The following is a 19,686-nucleotide window of genomic DNA, read 5'->3' as shown; positions in this document are numbered from 1 at the left end:
CAGGTTACAGCGAGATACACAATCCTCACAAATGAGACGCAGCACACGGGTAGGGGGGAAAAAAAAGGTTTTTACTATTTATCAAGTTTATTTTAAAACCGATCTAGAAAACAGATTAGTAAAAGCTGAAAATCTCAATAGTTCCGAAAAAAAAACAAAAAAAAACATGCTGTACAGTCAGTGCATAGAAAAATACAACAGCAAAATGAAATCCTTTTATCTGCTGGTAAAACCTCCTTCAGTGCATAATTTAAAAAAAAAATATACAAGTAAGAACTATATCAAAAAAGGAAAGGGGTAGGATGGGATAAGTAAAGAAATACAAACAAACATTGAAGAGTACAGACACTGCACGTACCGCCTACACATCTGTTTCCTTGCTGCTTATTGCCATCTAAAAATATATATTGTTAAAGTGACTTCATGAAGCAGGAATAATTTGTTCATAGTCTTTTAACATTGCGCTTGCTTTGAGCGCTTCCCGGAAGTATGTCCTTTCTGCGACGGCCTGCAGACTGACTACCGCACTCTCTAGAGCCATGAGAAGTACACAAGCATGACATGCAAAACTGGAATCCACAGTCAGCTCTGCTGCACACGCCCTCTCTTTTGCCTGAATGGCATCTTGCGGGATGCTGACATCTCGGGCAAGGCTTGAGGCACTCATCATTGAAGAGGGTTTTAGCAACCTGAGAGGAAAAAGAAGTTATTAAAATAACTTTGATAAATGTTTGATGAGAAATGCCTCAAAGAGTGACTGTACCTTAGCTTGTTCAAGAAAATGCAGTTTAATGGATTTGTAATTTACCTCCAGAAATTTATCCCGTTTGATGCTGCTGTCTGAATGCAAGGTGCTGAGCTGCAGTGGCGTTAAAGCCCTGCTTCCTGACTGTGGAGTGCAGTAGCTGGAGGTCCTAGACTGGGCCTGAACTGTCTTCAGAGCTGATCGCTTAAGCAACATGGCTCTGGTGTCTGCATCAGCGACATGGACAGCAGCACCAAGCTATAAGACAACAGCAAATAAGTTCAGAGTCATTTCAGTGACAGTGATGGAGATTGTGATAACACCGACTCATTTTTATGTACGCATGCACTGATGACCACAGAGCAAAGACTGTGATAAGAGAGATTGTGTTTAACTGAAAACACAGAAAGCTAAATGCTACAGAGCTGAACACAAACACTCTTATAAGGCCTTTAGCCATAGCCTGGCTCTTACCTCAAGAGCAGCCTCCACTTGACTCAGGTGGCTTCTTCTCATTGAGCTAGCTAGCTTGTCTTGCTGCACAATTCGATTCCAGCTTTTGCATACACAGCTGCACCTGTGAAAAACAAAAAAGTATGAGAGAAATGTTTTCAGCTCACTGAACTTTTTAGACAACACAAGTTTGTAATGCAAGCTAAACTCCACTGATTTTACTAAAAATTGCATTGTTTATACAACATAAACACTGTCATAACAACATGCATGTTTCAGCTCAGCGTCAATCACCGTGCGATCGTTCTACAGATTCTAAATATTCAAGCAGAATTGTAGTAATGATTTTATTATTCAGTGACCAAATGGGAAAGGAGCTGCAACCTGTGGCAACTAAGCATGGATGATATGCGCTGTAAAACATTGTATGAGTAAAAATGTATATTTGTAAACATGATTTATCACCTATAGACACTCTCAGAGTCCATCTGGCAAAGTATAACAGCCAGGATGTGCCTGAGGTTCCTCTTCATCAGCTCTGTGAGTATGTCCACCTTCTCCAGGCCCATCTTCCTGCCAATCAGCCCTGCCAATGGCATAGTGGTCCGAAGAGTGCTTGGGGTCTTGGTCAGTGCTGCTGCAGACTTCACCTGCTCTTTCAGGCTTGGACTTTGACCAGCCAACATCTGGGCATGGTGCTGACACATAGCTTGAACCAGCTGCAGCGCTGGAGTCAGAGAGAGGTTAACTGGAGTCATCCTGAGTGGTGTGATATCTGGATTGCCAAGATCTGTAGAACAAGGGGTCATGTTTTGTGCCTTGGTTTTAGTCACTCTTTGTGGGGTGATATAACCTTTTTTTGCTGAGCCCAAGCGATCAGAGCTCATGGCATTACCACATTTAACAGAGAGGACACTGCGAGGGGTGACATCCTCAGCAAAAACCTCATCCTCTTTAGAATGGCTGTAACATTGATAAGGATGTTGATTCTTTCTGTCCATTGGGTCTTCCTCAGACTGAGAGCCACCTTCTTTAAGCGTAGAGAGCCTGTGCTGACGCTGCAAACGGGAGCGGCGCCTTCCCTCTGTTGGATTTGGAGTTTCAGAGTTTCCTTTGGAGGCAGACAGCAGCAGCTCCTGGAACGAGCCATCATGATCCACTGTGGAGTCTTGCGATTTATCAAGAGTCACTGAGCTGAAACCACTGTCCTCACTCAACGACCTGTTTAAAAGTCAGAAAGGAGTTAATCTGTGTTTAAATATTTTAAAGTTTTATTTTCTTTGTCAACAAAACACATACCTGATATAGCTGGGTGTATGTGCAGATGATGGTGTGCACAAGACACTTGAGGCATCATATAGATTATCTGTCATGCTGCCCAATGGTGACTGAGAGTTTTCTTTAGAGATGGGCAGGAATTCGCCAAAGCCTGGAGTCTTGACATTACATTGACCAGATGCAGAAATGTGTTCACTCATGTCTAGATCTGTGAGTGAGGCTTCTTTCTCAAAACTGGGAAGCTGACAACAGTTGTGTTTGCCATCTTCGAGAGTTGAGGTCCTCACCTGCGTGAACAGAACACGGCGTTTCCTGCCTGATAGTGGCAGGTCTTTGTCCACTTTTAAAGTGCTTGCTGCCCCCATCTCAGTGTCTACAGAGTCAAATGATGTACTGAAATAGGGTTCAGACCCACTGACAGGGGATTCAATCCTTTCGGTGCACGGTGATCTTGTGTTGTCATTTTTGACATCTGCAGTGGGTTTACACATTAGAAGTCTCTGTCGCAACGAGGTATCCCTTTTGCATATTTTAGGAGTTTCACACCAGTTTATGGCTGAAACCTTCCTAGAGTCTCTGCCCAAAAATCTGACTTGTTCTCGGATCTTCTTCTTTGGCGTGACAGAAACCCGGAGGTTCTCTTTGGGCGTTTCATCCAGTTCCACTGGAGACAAAGATCTACATGAATCAGCTCCACTGGCGCTGCGTGGGCTCTGGAAAAAACCTGAGTATCCACTGTCAGAGCAGTCATCGTAGCAGTGCTGCCCTTTATAGCCATGAAGATAAAGACTAGATTCAGGAGTGCACTGCATCTTCCTCCTGAGTGCGCCTACAGACCTTAGCCTGGCCTCCGGGGGATTACAAGTCACCTGGAGAAAACAGAATATAATAAACAGAACTACTTCAGCACAGCACAAATGAACTTAAAGAGACCATAAATACATAAACAAGTGTGACGGATTATAACTTTAAACAAGAGTTAAGCAACGCTAGCTTAAATATTTTTAAAAACGATATTTTTAAAAGGCGTCTCATGCTGGACTCACTTAATCATAGTAAAATAAAACTTATCTCCCGAATCTTACGGTGGTTTTCAGTGTATAAAAGTAGTAGTTTGTATATCAGAAAGCGACAAAGACAGCTGATTTATCTCTGATCCTTCTCAGCTGTTTCATCCGCGTTGCTATGAGAGCGCGTGCTGCCGATTTAAATCCCCCCAGTCTCGTGCCCTCTCTGATGCCGCTTTAAAGAGCTCCATAACCGCCAAAACACACCGGCAGAGCACGACTGACAGTATACACTACCTTTAACATCATTTTACTCCTAGTTACTTTCACACTTAATTCCGTCTGAGGTAATATGACAAGGCAAAATTATTTAGTAAACATACACAAAACTGATATGAGTAAAATTCATAAAAAAAAACAAAAAAAAAAAAAAAACAAAACAACAACCCCGACGACGTTTCGTGCGTGCTCATTTTACAGTGTAATTTCACCCCCTATGCTAGGCTAGGTCAGAGTGCCAGAGCAGCCATTTTAACAAGACATGACAGGATAAAAACCGGTTTCAGAATTAAAAGCAGTGATGCTCCGTCAAAGCTGAAATAGCCTCCTGTTAATGTGACTGAAGGGGGACCGGAATGGCACAGTGAATGACTTTAATCCGTTACACCTGTGTTTGCCCTGAAATGCCATGCAAAAATGATTGCCATTAAGACACACACACACACACACACACACACACACACACACACACACACACACACACACACACACACACACACACACACACACACACACGAACAAACACCTGTCAAACACCGAGTTATGATTAAAGTAAAATGTGGTTGACATTTCTGGATGCCATCCACGTTTACTAACATAACGTTGTTAGCCTCGTGAAACTAGAACCAGTACGAGGCAATGTCGGTGAATTCCACGCACACTGTCTGTACCTTAAGCTCTACAAAATAGTCTTCTTCGAGAATAAACGCGCTTTATATTTAACAAATACCTACCTGAAGTTAAAACGGGGCTATTCCAAAAAAAGCCGTGGCCTCTGTAGGCAATGTTGTTTCCTCAGGCTTCGTTCCAGGCCTCAGCTGTCCCCCCCCGCTGTTGTTTCTGTTTTCTCATGTTCACCAGCCACGTTTTCAAATTTGGAGCCCTCTGTTTGCTGCGTCACGTGCTTCCTCTCGGCGCTACCGGGCTTCCGTCCGTGTGTGGTTACCATAGCAATACACCCCACATTGTAGATGAGCGTTCAGCCAAACGGGAGCAGGTAAAGTAGTTTTGCTTAACGGTAACACGTTTAAACATTAATGTGATATTGCATTAATTACTCAAGAGACACTTAAGCGATAAGTCTGCCTTTCCTGAATGTTACTTCCCTAAATATAGAACCTAGCTGTTTCTGACGAACTATTAAAATTACCAGTGAAGTTAAGGTAGCTAGCTGAAAAGCTGGTAAATTATACAAATATAATGCAGAGCTGCCATGTCTCCCTTTTATGGAACACTTTTTGACACGATGACTGTGTAAATTCTTTCCAGAAATGAGTGAAGACGCAGTTTTTTCCCTTCAGAGTCACTCCACCACTGTGGACTACAGGGGCAAGGTTCCTGTGGAGCACCTGGACTATGATTACATTGAAAAATGTAAAGATGTGAGATACCTCGAGAAGATCCTGAGAATACTGAGGTAACTGTGAGCATGTCTGTTGAGCGATATAGTGTTTTTGGAGGAAACTCACTGTCCCTTTTCTTCCTTTACCTGTGTTCAGTGGACTTTTATTGCTTTTTTTTTTATCGTATTTATATTTACATGCTCAAAATAAAGCAATCAGTCAGTCCAGTCCCTTTATAGTGTTGGTGAGGTTTTTCTTTATGAGGTTTATACACTCACCATCAGTGTTGGTCAAGTTACTTGAAAAAAGTAATCAGTTACTAATTACTGATTACTTCCCCCCAAAAGTAATCCTGTTACTTTACTGATTACTTATTTTCAAAAGTAATTAATTACTTAGTTACTTAGTTACTTTTTAAAACACAATTTACAACCTGAATAGGTAATAAAGCGATAGATCTTTCAGCCCAATTCTACTTTTTCTGCATAATCCATCATACAAAATGTAATCAAATGGAAACGTCTCTTTTAAAACTTTAAATCTTTTAACTTTATGCATCAAGCAAAATTAAATTATATGCAACATTCTCTGACTGGAAGAAATTTGTTTAACATTTAAACCTATTTTCTGCACATTCCAGCACATAAAATAAAATATTTTTTGTGTTTACTCACTCTTTCAAATAGATGAAAGTAAACACAGCAGAAAATAAATAAAATCAAAGACTCAGCGGTCCTGTTGCTCTATTTTCACCTGTAAAGCACAGTGGAAGAATCCATGCGAGTTTCTCTGTTCGTAAGCGCACTCGCTGCTTGCTTAGAAGTTTAGGGTTTTTCGCTGTAAAAGAAGTTTTCTTCCACGCACAATGGACACTAATGTTTTTGTTTGTTTGGTGTTTACACTCACTCTTTAAAGGACCGTGAAGAGGGCTCTGTGAGTTTTTATCCTCACAAAGTAAGGCCAGTACTTCCACACTTTTAACGCTGATCATACTCTCCGCACTCGATATATTATCCATTGTTGATCTGCAGACAGCTGTTGTCATGAACTGGCACCCTTAAGTCACTGTCATGAGACATTCTCGCAAAAAAATCACGGTTTAGTAACGCAGTAATGCAGCATTCCTAGGGGAAAGTAACGGTAATCTAAGCCTTTTGCAAGAGTAATCCCTTACATTACTCGTTACTTGAAAAAAGTAATCAGATTACAGTAACGCGTTACTTGTAACTCGTTACTGCCCATCTCTGCTCACCATCATGTCAAGTTTCACTCATTCTCCATTGAGATGGTAAAATGTATGTGCAACATTGCACATTACTAGATTATGTAACACCTGTCATCAGTTGCAGAGGGATAATAGTGCATGTCATAACAAAATACAGGGTGGCAAATGTGAATGAAAAATATTGCAAAGAAAGCTGTTCTTTATTTTACTTTTTTGTTTGGTTAAAGGTCCGGTGAAGAGGGCATTTATCCTCACCTGATCAAGTTCTGTGAGAGTCACCTAGAGAAACTGGACCCTAAGAGCCGAGCTCTCAGGAAGGCAATGCCTGTAGCCACAGCAGCCAGCCTCTCTAAAGATGAGTGGAGCCAAATTGCGGATGAGTTGAAAGTATGGTACACATTTTTTCTTTCCTTTTAAAAAATAAATAAATCCTGTTTACTTTGTTCTCACATGGCTGTTTCTCTAAATACTTCTTGCCATTCAGAGATGGCAAGAAGAAACCAAAAAGACTGAAACAACCCTGAAACACCAGTCAGTATTTGATGATCTAGTGAAAGAAAATATGCCACCTGTAAGAGGTTCCAACTGCTTTGTTCCTCTGAGTCAGGTAAAAAAGTCAAGGCATATACAGTACAAAACCAGTTACATATATGTATAGAAGACAAATATTCAAACAGTCTTTTCTCATGATAGAAAACAGTTCTACAAGAAAGAAAGAAACCCTCAAAATGCGCCCTTCCACGTGATTACCGAGAATGGGACAAGTGAGTCATGCTGTCTCCACATTTGTCTATTATATTCAGAAGAAAGACCCCACTGTTGCAGCAGCTGAATTCTCTGTGCATAAAAGCTTCCTAAGTCTTTTTACTTTGTAAAAGGTCTTTAAAGCTAAACTGCTTCCATTACAGTGATCCACAGTTTAAAAACTTGACCTTTACTTAAGTGTATATATTGCACCTTCTTTCCAGGTTTGATGTGGAAAAAGAATGTCAGAAAATAGAGGAGGATGTGGAGAAAACTGATCCACCAGCAATTATAAACTCAGGACATCCCAAAATCAAAACTCAAGTTGACACTTCATGTAATCTATTCTGGATATAAATTGTTCATTTTTTTTTTTTGCAGTAATTATTAAGCATACAGAGTACATCAGGTGTGTTGGCATTTTTGTGTAACATGTAAGGTTTCCCCTGTGATCCATCCAGTGCTGTCACAACAGGAGAAGCTCTTTCTGGCAAATCGTGAAAAGGACAAAGGCAATGAAGCTTTTAGAGCAAAGGATTATGAGGAGGCAGTCACATACTATTCCAGGTCAGGTTCTTTAAACAACTCCTTCATTGCAGAAAGCACTTAGCGCCTCTTAAAGGGCTTTTATCATTTTGCTTAGTATATATTGTAAGTAGTAGACTGCCATCTTTCATTGTAGCTGTAGTAGGAAGTGTTTGTGCAATAATCTCACTGTAAATAGAGGTTTGCTTTATTGTTTATTCCATTACAGGAGCCTTTCCATTATAACAACTGTGGCTGCATACAACAACAGAGCCCAGGCAGAGATCAAGCTCGAGCACTGGCACAATGCCCTGAAAGACTGCCTGAGTGTGCTCGAGCTAGAACCAGGCAATCTGAAAGGTGTGTTAATGTTATTTCTATATTTTTTAACACAATAATACTTCCAGAATAAATACACCTGCACTTTTAGATGTATTTTTATGATGTGGTATACTTTAACTACAGCAGCATTAGTGTATGTGCTACATATTGTAATGCACTTCTTTTCGTTAGCCCTGCTTCGTCGTGCTGTTGTTTATAATCATATGGGCAACTTCCACATGGCCACTGAAGACCTGAGGACTGTGCTCAGGGAAGAGCCACAGAACACCGCAGCTACTGTAGGTGATAGTACCGAGGCATGTTCATCATACACCAGTCTACCTTTCGTCCACTAGGTGTCACTGTATTTGTGAAAGTTGAGTGATTTAGTGAGTCTATCATGGAAGTCTTTCATGTATTTATGTCATTACCGTAAATAGAGGATGATGTAGCTTTTTTAACAGATCTGTATCAGTGGAACAGCTCAGGATGTGCTGTGTTTAGCCGTCCCCTTTAATTGCATTGTTTAACTTCCGTTTCTATTTATTTGAGTATAATTTAGGTGTAAATGGGAAGAAAATGTTCCTTTTTGTAGTTATACATACACCAGGCACTACAACTGAATAATCTATCATTGATTGTGATATGAATAGTTGTGACAAACAAAAATATGAGATGTTTTAATGGATGAATTGTTTGTGTTTTAGCAACTTTTGTCTCAAATTGAGAAGAAGACAGAGGAATGTCAACAAGAGAAGCAATGCAAGGGCAAGAAAATCCTCATCCAAGAAATAGAAGAGGCAGATAACCAGACTGATGGTGACAACAAAGCTCATAAAACTGGTGATTGTTTGAACTACTAAAAACAATCAATATCCTTAAACACAGACATAGAGACTATAACAGCGCTAATGGCCATTTATGATATGCATATGCATCCAAAAATCAATCAAACCACAACTGATTTAAATGTTGCCTACTCTCTATTTAACATACAGTTAAATCGTTTTTCAGTTATAGTCAAGTTATGAGTTCAGAGGAAATTTAGATTTTTGTCAAAATTGTGCATTAATCCTTTATTTGACATGTTTTTTTCACTGTTGATTTCATATTAAAAACTAGCAAGACTAGCAGAAAGTGAATGAGGTAAACCAGTAGACTGTGGTACAGATTTCCCCGATCAGATTTTTCCCTTACTGGAGATATATTTGTATCTATAATCTCTTTTAGTGAAAAGTAACAAGTTAAGTCATTCCACTGACTTAACTGGACTCAAAAATCTAGTGCTACTCTAATTTATGTAACTTGAATGGGGTGTTAAATTTTAACTTTATAGCAGAATGCACTGTGTCTTTATAGCTGTGCTGGATTTAGTAGCTGAAGGATTTGCCCTCTAATACAGTCACGATTTATACAGAGCATGTTAGGAAGCTCCAGCATTGCCGGTGTTGTGCCAAAGTAGTTACCCCCGTCAAAAATTGTTTCCCCATCCACGAGAGCGCGCAAAGTAGGAGGAGCCACTTGCCCAGCTCCGTTCTGTACGCTACTTGTCACTGATCTGCAGTCGACGCAATAAAGAGTAAAAGCTGGAAAACGGCAGACTCGATTAATTTAATATTAGTTTCGTGACATTGTAATGTGCCGTGTGGAAGACAATTTACATTAAACTGTACACTGAAATAACCTGCTGGGAATACTTTGTCTAGAAAAATACTTTGATACTATAATACTGTAAAACCAGACGCGATCATGGAAACACGTCGCTCTCCGGTGAATTTACACTCGGTTTACATTTTGTAGCGAAGCTATCACGAAGGAGTTTATTTGCGAAATCAATCACAGTATAACCAATAACTACAGTAACGTTGGAGAGGGTTTCTTCACAGCAAAAGTTATGGAGGGATACAGATTTTATCAGGCTGTGTGGCATCGGCTGCCAAAATGTGTGCCCCCCCCATCTGTAATCCATATTGGCTTTGCTATCACAAAGGGTATATTTGCAAAATAAGTCACAGTATAACCAATAAGTACAGTAACTTTGGAGAGGATTTCTCCTTCACAGCAAAAGTTATAGAGGGATACAAAATTTATCAGGCTGTGTGGCATCGGCTGCCAAAATGTGTGCCCCCTATCTTTAATCCATATTGGCTTTGCTATCACAAAGGGTATATTTGCAAAATAAGTCACAGTATAACCAATAAGTACAGTAACTTTGGAGAGGATTTCTTCTTCACAGCAAAAGTTATGGAGGGTACAAAATTTATCAGGCTGTGTGGCCTCGGCTGCCAAAATGTGTGCCCCCTATCTTTAATCCATATTGGCTTTGCTATCACAAAGGGTATATTTGCAAAATAAGTCACAGTATAACCAATAAGTACAGTAACTTTGAGAGGATTTCTCCTTCACAGCAAAAGTTATAGAGGGATACAAAATTTATCAGGCTGCGTGGCATCGGCTGCCAAAATGTGTGCCCCCTATCTTTAATCCATATTGGCTTTGCTATCACAAAGGGTATATTTGCAAAATAAGTCACAGTATAACCAATAAGTACAGTAACTTTGGAGAGGATTTCTTCTTCACAGCAAAAGTTATGGAGGGTACAAAATTTATCAGGCTGTGTGGCCTCGGCTGCCAAAATGTGTGCCCCCTATCTTAAATCCATATTTGCTTTGCTATCACAAAGGGTATATTTGCAAAATAAGTCACAGTATAACCAATAAGTACAGTAACTTTGGAGAGGATTTCTCCTTCACAGCAAAAGTTATAGAGGGATACAAAATTTATCAGGCTGCGTGGCATCGGCTGCCAAAATGTGTGCCCCCTATCTTTAATCCATATTGGCTTTGCTATCACAAAGGGTATATTTGCAAAATAAGTCACAGTATAACCAATAAGTACAGTAACTTTGGAGAGGATTTCTTCTTCACAGCAAAAGTTATGGAGGGGTACAAAATTTATCAGGCTGTGTGGCCTCGGCTGCCAAAATGTGTCCCCCCTATCTTAAATCCATATTTGCTTTGCTATCACAAAGGGTATATTTGCAAAATAAGTCACAGTATAACCAATAAGTACAGTAACTTTGGAGAGGATTTCTTCTTCACAGCAAAAGTTATGGAGGGTACAAAATTTATCAGGCTGTGTGGCCTCGGCTGCCAAAATGTGTGCCCCTATCTTTAATCCATATTGGCTTTGCTATCACAAAGGGTATATTTGCAAAATAAGTCACAGTATAACCAATAAGTACAGTAACTTTGGAGAGGATTTCTTCTTCACAGCAAAAGTTATGGAGGGATACAAAATTTATCAGGCTGTGTGGCCTCGGCTGCCAAAATGTGTGCCCCCTATCTGTAATCCATATTGGCTTTGCTATCACAAAGGGTTTATTTGCAAAATAAGTCACAGTATAACCAATAAGTACAGTAACTTTGGAGAGGATTTCTCCTTCAAAGCAAAAAGTTATGGAGGGATACAAAATTTATCAGGCTGTGTGGCATCGGCTGCCAAAATGTGTGCCCCCCCCCCATCAATAATGCACATTGGCGTTGCTATCACGAAAGAGTTTATTTGCAAAATAAATCACAGTATAACTAATAACTACAGTAACTTTGGAGACCATTTTCTTTTTTTAGACTTCTTAATTTAACATCTACATATATATATATGTCGATATGTGTGTTCTCAACAATGTGTGCCATAAGAACACTAGCTGTGCACTTTAGTGTCAACTATGTACAAAGCGAAACAAATAAACACGTCTTCTGGTGGTGGGCTTTTCACGCAGAGCTGGTGGAACCACCGCAAACACATCTCACACTGAATCTGTAAAAAAAATAAATAATTATAAATCCCAATGTTAAAATTTCATTTACGGGAATTGATCATAACATTTAGCAGTCTTTCATGATGACATTACCCATTTGTTGTCAGTTTCATGCTCTTCTTCGCCCGCAGAAAAGACAGATGTTTGTCAAGTCATCTGTTTTAAAAGTGAAAAAATAGCACAGAGTATACTACCTACTGCACTTATTACTTCATTCAAACAACTATATGGTTTGTTTCTACAGCTATCATGATGAAAATATTCATGATTTCAGAACACTGAATTGTGGAAAATGAGTTACCTGTCTCTAGGAGGAGAGTGGTGGCAATTTGCAGCCTGTGTGTGTTTATGGCCTTTTTGTAGACGGAAAGTCTATTGACTCTTTTGCAAGATCTTTTCAGCAAACTGAAAAGAGATTCTAAGATGACTAAATAGGCTAATATCGTAAATGTTATTTTATAGAAATTTGTTTGCTGTGAATCAATTTCTTTCTTTTTTGTGTAATTATCTTATATTCCTTTTCCTGTCATTAACATTTATTACAACACAACATTTCCAATATTGTTGTATATATGTATGTATTACGGTTAAGACTCGTACTTTCAATGCAAAGACTCCACATGAGGTAGCGTCCAATTGTTTTGGGTGTTTGACTGTGTCACAAGTCCATCTTGAGACGTTGCATCCTTTTTTTCGCATGAATGCCCTGAAAGACAAGTACAATAAAAACAAATAACATGTTTTAAAATTTTGGTGACACAAAAAGATGAACAGTATGGAGAGCTTAAGTGTCTGTTGAACATCAAGTTAAGAACACTGACCACACTGTTTTGTTAAAATCATTACTTTTAAAAGTCTACAACGCATTTTAAGTGGACAATTACTTGTGCTTTTATTTTCCTGTTTCCTCCCATGATATAGAAATCAATCACTTACACAGTACACTTTGAAGAGATGTGGAGGAGAAGCAAAGATGAAATTCACACATGTATAACCTATGTGGAATTATTTTAGACATTTGTCTGATGTTTTAGTGCTAAACCTCCGCAACACTTTATGCAACTACTAAACATTATTATCCCGTGCTATATTTTCTAATGTAAAACATCATCTCATACAGACATCAGGTCCTCAAATAAACATTGAAACATGGGGAGACTTCTCTTTAAAGGCAAAATTAACCCATAACACCACAATATCAGAAGGCGAACACAAAAATTTAAACCTGTTGCTGCTAGTTTTTAATTCTGAGTACCATTTATTTTTTGATTGACATCATACTTGTAATTGTCATAATAAACACAAAAATAACAAAAGCAACAAAGAGTTTAATAAAGGGTCGAAATAAATTTGAGCAGTTATCCTTACCTTGTTGATTCCAAACAATTTTGGATACCTTGTTTAGTTTCTCCGAGTGGATCAAGATACAGCGACTTCTTTTCTTGTGGGTAAATGACCCACAGTAAAATTATGTGGAGAATTACATGTAATAATTCAAGACTTAAGATTATCTGCATGCCATGCATTTTTCTTATAAAACTGATTTGATGAATATTGTAAATGCAATTATTTTGTTTACCACTAATGTCCAGTGATGATGTTCATTTACAATTCCCAGAATCACTTCATGCTCCATGGGTTTGATCTTAAATTGAAACAAAAGAATAAAAATATTAACTTCAGACATAAAAAAAAAGAAATGCAATAACATGTTGTTTAGAGTCCTTTTTATTAAAGCAATTTATGATATATTATATATCATCCACTTATAAAGTACTCTGTGACAGCCATGATTCATCCCTCATTTCTTTAAACTGTGCAAGAAGCTGGACTATCTTATATTTTTTATAAGTGGTTTTGCACATTACTTCCTCCAAGACTAATAAAGCTCTTTCTAAGGATTTTCTTTGGACATGGAGTTCATTTTCACTCATTTTCAATGCGATCATTGTGCCATCTGCAAAATAATGTGTAATGCTTTATTAAGCCTCTTTAACAGTGACGTATGAATCACTTGAGAATAAAAAGGTACCTATTAAAGAGATGAAGCAGTGTTGATGATTTCAAAAGAGATATTAGCCCAAATGTTTGCAAATCTCAAATCAAGCATTGATTGGAGTGTGTACAAAAAGGAGGAAACCAGACAAACAGAGAACAAAAGAGAACTGGCAAGTCTAATAAACTATCCACATCTACTAACCCCAGTCTCAATTCGTTCTTTCTCCATAAGCTGTTATCCAATCTAAATCTGGATGTGGATATGATCTGAGGTACTTAAACAATACACACAAGATTCTTTCTAGAGATACCTACCTTGAGTCTTGGAGCTTTTCTCTTCCAAATGGCAGTCATTGAAAATGAATCAATGAATGCTGCTTTGGCTGAATTATGGCGATTGCATTGTCTCACCATGATCGCAAGATATGCATTAATAGATCTGCGAATACAAAATGTAAACATTTTTAACTGTTGTCAAGCAATAAAACACTGATAGTTGCATTGTTGTCAGTAAAGATCACTGTACCTCACTTTCCAACTCCATGTCCGGACCAATTTGTTGGATATCCCAGTAGAATAATTTGTAAGCACCAATTTTGGAGAGTAGAACGTGAGGACTCTTTCCAGCCCAGGCATCCATTATATCTACAAAAAGTAATGAGAAAAGAGACAAGTCATCAGGACTAAATGTAAATCAAAATTTAAAATGCATAATTTCTTATGTAGTTTTCTGACAAAAGGCGTGTTTCAGGGTAAATACTTTTAAGACGCTGATAAAATGGGCACATGGTTTAACATTGTATTTTGTAAAAAAAAGAGCACTTAAATTTGCTTTTATTTGGGGGTAAAGTTACACTTACAATGTCCTCTAAAGAAATTTAAATAAATTCATATTAATAAAAAGAAAAGGAATTTAAATACATAGCAATAGAAATGCTCTTGCCCCTATCAAATTTTTTTTTCCAGCAGAAACACCTATTACAACAATTTTTTAAAATTATGTTTAGTTGAAGCTACATGAATATGTTTTAAAATACTCAGGCTCAAGGCTTGCACCTGTGGCCTTTACTATTACATAACCATTTCTGGAAAAATGTTATTTTTCTCCTCCAAAACTAGTTTTATTGTCTTTAAAATAGAGTGTCAATTTCTGGGCTGTTAAAAGCAGCTTCTTAAAGAGTATTTGATCTTTCGAACTATTGCTGGCAGGCAGTCATCATCACAACATTAATATACTGCTTGTAGTGGGCATTCTATGTCACTAACAGCATATATGACAGCAATTTCAGAAAAGAAGAAAATGAAGAACATACACTACTAGTCAAAATTAGGGACACACCTTCCCATTCAGTGTTTTTCTGTGTGTTCATGCTTTTCATGCAGTGACAATCATCTTATGTGACTACCCCATGAAGCTCACTGACAGAAGGCCTAGAGTGTGCAAAGCAGTGATCAAAGCAAAGGGTGGCTAATTTGAAGAATCTAAGATATAAAAATATTTTTGGTTCTTTCATATTTTTGGTTTACTACATCATTTGTGTTAGGGTTAGTGCTCCATATGTGTCCATTCATAGTTTTGATGCCTCGAGTTCTAATCAACAATGAATCTACAAAATAGACAAGGAAATTAAGAAGCAACATTAAAATGAAGGTGTGTCCAAACTTTTCACTCTTAGTGTACATCAGATGTACAATATCAATCATTAACATTCTGGGTTCCACAACAACAAAAGAAAGATTCACAGTTTTGAAGGACTCACTTTTTCATTTGTGTAATTTTACACATGTGGCTTACATCCTTTACAAGTTTTCTATAATGTTTTGCCCCATGAAGGTTTTTTTTTTTTTTTTTAAAGCATTAACATATTGTTAAATTTAAATATTCTGTTAGGAAATATACCTAAAAAATCTTTTTAAAGGTGTAAAATTTGCTATGCCATGATCTACAGAGTACTGAAACAAACACTGTCATAGGAACAAAAGTCCTTTTTAAAAAATAAAAAATATTATATTTATTTACATTTCTCTGCAACAGGTTCAGTGTATCTCTGAGAGGGTGATGCTGGAGGTGGTGCAGGGCTAGCTTGTGTGGCTGTTGCTGGGGCTGGTGTCACAAGTGGAACTGTTGCTTCCATGGTTTGTGCTGTAGATTGCTGGGCTGTAATCTGTGGAGCTGAGGCTTGTGTGGTTGTAGCATTTGGAGCTGTGGTCTGTGAGGATGGGTCTGCTGCCGTTGTGGTTTGTGAGGCCTGGTCTGCTGTTGTGGTTTGTGAGGCTGGGTCTGCTGTTGTGGTTTGTGAGGCCTGGTCTGCTGTTATGGTCTTTGAGGCTGGGTCTGCTGCTGTTTGGGATTCGGTTTGTACAGCTGTAGCATATTCTGGTGCTGTAGCACTTGTGGCTGGTTCGTTCTCTTTCTGTGCTGTTGCTCCTGACTCTGGATCTGATACCGTTATTGCTATACCTTGTGGAACTGGAGATGGATGTTGTGTTTGAACCGATAGTGATGTAAGTGATGCCATTGGTGCTGTAGGCTGTGTAGCTCTAGGAGGAGGTGGTGGTGGTGCTACCGCCACTGGTGCTGCTGTAGCCTGTGAAGCTAGAGCAGATGCTGGTGCTGCTGCAGCTTGTGGTGCTGCTGGACCTGGTTGTGCTGTTGGTAATGTGGCTGCTGTTTTCTTTGAACCCGGTGTGGCACTCTTGGCATGCTGTCTTTGCTTAACTTTAGTTGGTCAATATTTACTTTTGGAATGATTGTCCCATTGGAATCCTGAAGATCTGCACTTTTACCTTGGATTGCTGTAATAATGTAAGGGCCTAAAAGTTTGCTTCAAGTTTTCCCCTTTCCTCTGCTGACTTCTTATGTTAGCTCTTAAAACTTTGTCACCAACTTTGAAGACGACATCTCTCGTCATCATTTTTATTTTGCCCTTTGTTTTTTTCCTGAGCTTTGACCACATTGTCCTTCACCAGTTCCAACAGCTTTTGATGCTTTTTGAATGTCTTCCCGACAGCTCCTCCTGCCCCACAATGTCTTCCACACTCTCATCAACCTTTGAATCAAAAGACATGTCTATCATTACTATAATTTGTGTAAGATACACAGATAATACATAAAAGAACTGAGAAATACAGTGAAAATTTACATTAAGTGTCTTTGGTAAGGTTTTAAGACACAATGTATTTCTGGCAAAGCTTCAGTGTATCTTGGGATTGATTGGACATGAAGAAAACTGTTATTGAGGGTTTGAACAATCCATAAAAATATTCAGTGGTGTAGTGCTTTTATGGCGGTGACATAGCATCCATTGAAACTGATCTGCCTGTGCCTCAAAAACTAAAAAAAGTTTCGTTGTGTGGGATTTCCGTGTAGTTTGTCACAGACAGAAAGACATACCATGAACTCTTCTGGGATTTCGGAAGGATAGCGAGCCTCTCTGCCAAACATTAGGTAATAAGGTGAGTATTTGGTGGTCACTTGTTTTTAGTTCTGAGTCCAAACATTACAGCATCCAGATACTCATCCCACATTTCTGGTTGGTCGTATGTGACTTTACACAGGGCTCTGACAATGAAAGCACATAGAAGACATTCATATGAAAGATCATTTACATTTTTTAATAGTTTAATGTCATGCATTCATGTTTTGGTTGAAGGGAACCCCCATAAATGTATAACATGTACTCCAAGAATTTACCTCTGGATGGTGCCATTCATTTTCTCCACCAGCCCATTTGTTTGTGGGTGATAGGGGAGCAGAGGCTTCTTTAAATTTTAACAATCCATAAACCCTTTTGTTGAGCTGCAAAAGAAAGTTATATACACTGACTATAAGCACATTACAATAAGAATTTAAATAAACAGCTGTCATACTAATATCTCAAAACAGATTTATAAAGACCAGAAAATTAACCATTTTCAAAAAATTATTCAAATATGAGTTCACATATTTTTGCCAAAGACTAAAAGTACTTACAGAATTGACAAATTCTTTGCCTTGGTCAGTAAGAATCCTTTTGGGGCTTCGAACTGGTGGACAAATTTTATGAGACAGTTTGTCACTTCCCGGCTGATTTTGACTTTAAAGGGTATGCTTGTGGCCATTTTGTAAAATAATCAATAAAACACATATGTATTGATGTCCATTGTTGGTTTCAGTAAGTTTTCCAATAAGGTCCATCCCAACCAGTTCAAATGGCTGAGAGACCTTAAAAACAAAATCATAGTTAAGTTAATAATACTGAAATTACACAGAATGCTAGTCTACTGTTATAATTTTTTCAAGTATATAATCAGTAGGTTTCTAAGCAATGAAAACATTGTGTGATTAAATGTGATTATTTGCTGTGGTCGATGACTAACCTTTATCGGAATGTATTCCGCTGGTTTTTAATTGTTGCAGCACTTGCCTGGCAAAGTGCACATTGGGAAACCTAATCAAAAATAAAAGCAATTCAATAAGAAACACAAGAGTTGATGATCAAGGTTTACATAACTTATTATGAGAGATACAGAAACATTGCTGTGTTCCTCTTAAAATAAATTAGCTGTAGTCGAATTACATAGAGTTTGTTTTGGAGTACCCACCCAATTATTGATGTCCACTGACATCCCTGGCCAGTAGAACCGCTTTGAAATGGCTTCTCTTGTTTTGTTTGCCATAATGGGCCCCAGTAGGACTGGCATGAAAATCTGAAAAATTGTGTTTGCCTCATCAGCCCCACAGACTACCGTTGTCTTTATGGTTTTGTCTGTGCCTTTGTAGCGCCAGTAAAACAGCTGCTCCCCTAAACATAAACAAGAAAATAGAAAAGTTTATTATAGCTGTTTAAACCATGACAGGTCTATATGTGGTAAAAGTCATGACAATACATCTTCAATGTAATGAATCAATTATGTATGTGATATAATTTGGGGTGACTATTGGACTGGTTCTCTATAGTTATGACAGTATGACTACTTCAGAAGCCAAAAAGATTATGCCACTCACAAGACTGTATTAGTGATACTAAACAAAGTGATGGATGTGTAAAGTCATTATAACTAATGGCCTTCAGATATCATGGAGTTATCTTTTTGTACAAATATCAATTCAAAGTAGTTTAATTCCAAATTTCCTGCTGTCCGTAATTTTCCACATATGTAATTTAAAGACATAAAGACATAACAGTGGGTACACCTGCGTAAAAGGGTGTGGCACATACCACTCCAAAAGTAATTACGACGTAATATATTGTAGTTAAGCTATAAAAGGACAAAAACAGTTCTTAGTTAACGCTGTCTTCTTAATAGCAAACCTTAAAACTTTTACTTTAATAAACGCCCATGTGCCTATTAACCGGGGTTAACTAGGTCAAAGAAAGGTCAAGCTAATTAAATCGGTTAGTGCAAATTAAGACTACACATTATGCCTTTGTATATGTGTTAATATATATGTATTGATGACATTTATAAACGCTACGAAGTTGCTGTTATTACCTTCAATGTCGTAAATAGCAGCTTTTCTTCGGAGAAGAAACTTCTCTTTCTTCGTGAAAAGCGCTGGATACTCGCCTTTCAGTTTATATGCAACCAAAATCTTGTACTCGTCTGGTTCCATTCTCTTGTGGTGTTTGTTATTTTCGAAAACAAATTGTAAAGTAATCTTCTAGTTAGTTCAGAGCCACTCTGTTTTTCGGTTCGTGCGCACAACGTGAGCTAATTTGCATAATTGATGAGGAAAACCCACGTGACCAGAGATTTTGGAAAAATTTGACAAATGTCGGTCAAGTAGGCTCTACGAAAAGGTTGGCCAAAACTAACTTGCAAAATTTTGAAAAGCCCTGTGACTTACAAAGACGATATATATATATATTTAAATGTTGTTTTAAATTTTATTTATTTACAAAGAAAAACTCTGCCAATGTGCATTATTGATGGGGGGCACACATTTTGGCAGCCGAGGCCACACA

At 38.2% G+C, this 19,686-nt stretch overlaps 2 protein-coding genes across 7 annotated transcripts in view; one reads left to right on the top strand and one right to left on the bottom strand.

Moving 5' to 3' along the window:
• spag1b (sperm associated antigen 1b) overlaps window positions 1-19,686 on the top strand; it is a 32,633-nt gene that overhangs the window by 787 nt on the left and 12,160 nt on the right. Inside the window, exons 1-10 of one of the 4 annotated variants that reach the window (XM_039619062.1) lie at window positions 4,529-4,759; window positions 5,064-5,179; window positions 6,558-6,717; window positions 6,815-6,937; window positions 7,024-7,094; window positions 7,299-7,411; window positions 7,536-7,641; window positions 7,829-7,959; window positions 8,113-8,219; window positions 8,628-8,763. In XM_039619062.1, coding sequence (XP_039474996.1) covers window positions 4,547-4,759; window positions 5,064-5,179; window positions 6,558-6,717; window positions 6,815-6,937; window positions 7,024-7,094; window positions 7,299-7,411; window positions 7,536-7,641; window positions 7,829-7,959; window positions 8,113-8,219; window positions 8,628-8,763 — 1,276 coding nt within the window. In that variant the 5' untranslated portion in view covers window positions 4,529-4,546. Of the gene's footprint in view, window positions 1-4,528; window positions 4,760-4,926; window positions 4,945-5,031; window positions 5,180-6,557; window positions 6,718-6,814; window positions 6,938-7,023; window positions 7,095-7,298; window positions 7,412-7,535; window positions 7,642-7,828; window positions 7,960-8,112; window positions 8,220-8,627; window positions 8,764-19,686 lie in introns of those variants that run through there. The other 3 variants (XM_039619063.1, XM_039619064.1, XM_039619065.1) reach the window with 3 other exon arrangements.
• fbxo43 (F-box protein 43) lies at window positions 403-4,611 on the bottom strand. 3 transcript variants are annotated; one of them, XM_031733516.2, is made up of 6 exons: window positions 4,497-4,611; window positions 2,498-3,345; window positions 1,664-2,419; window positions 1,220-1,322; window positions 809-1,003; window positions 403-689 (listed from the first exon to the last, which is right to left on the bottom strand). In XM_031733516.2, exons 2-6 carry the CDS (start codon window positions 3,286-3,288, stop codon window positions 444-446), a joined length of 2,091 nt encoding a protein of 696 aa, XP_031589376.1. In that variant the 5' UTR covers window positions 3,289-3,345; window positions 4,497-4,611; the 3' UTR covers window positions 403-443. The 3 variants fall into 3 exon arrangements, with proteins under 3 accessions (XP_031589376.1, XP_039475000.1, XP_031589375.1); XM_039619066.1 differs by lacking the exon at window positions 4,497-4,611 and adding an exon at window positions 3,781-3,853; XM_031733515.2 differs by lacking the exon at window positions 4,497-4,611 and adding an exon at window positions 3,523-3,765.

Source organism: Oreochromis aureus, linkage group 11 (genome assembly GCF_013358895.1).
Source record: "Oreochromis aureus strain Israel breed Guangdong linkage group 11, ZZ_aureus, whole genome shotgun sequence".
In the NCBI taxonomy this organism is placed as follows: domain Eukaryota; kingdom Metazoa; phylum Chordata; class Actinopteri; order Cichliformes; family Cichlidae; genus Oreochromis; species Oreochromis aureus.
The sequence above is the reverse complement of the archived record's forward strand: the minus strand, read 5'-3'. Positions and strand labels throughout refer to the sequence as shown.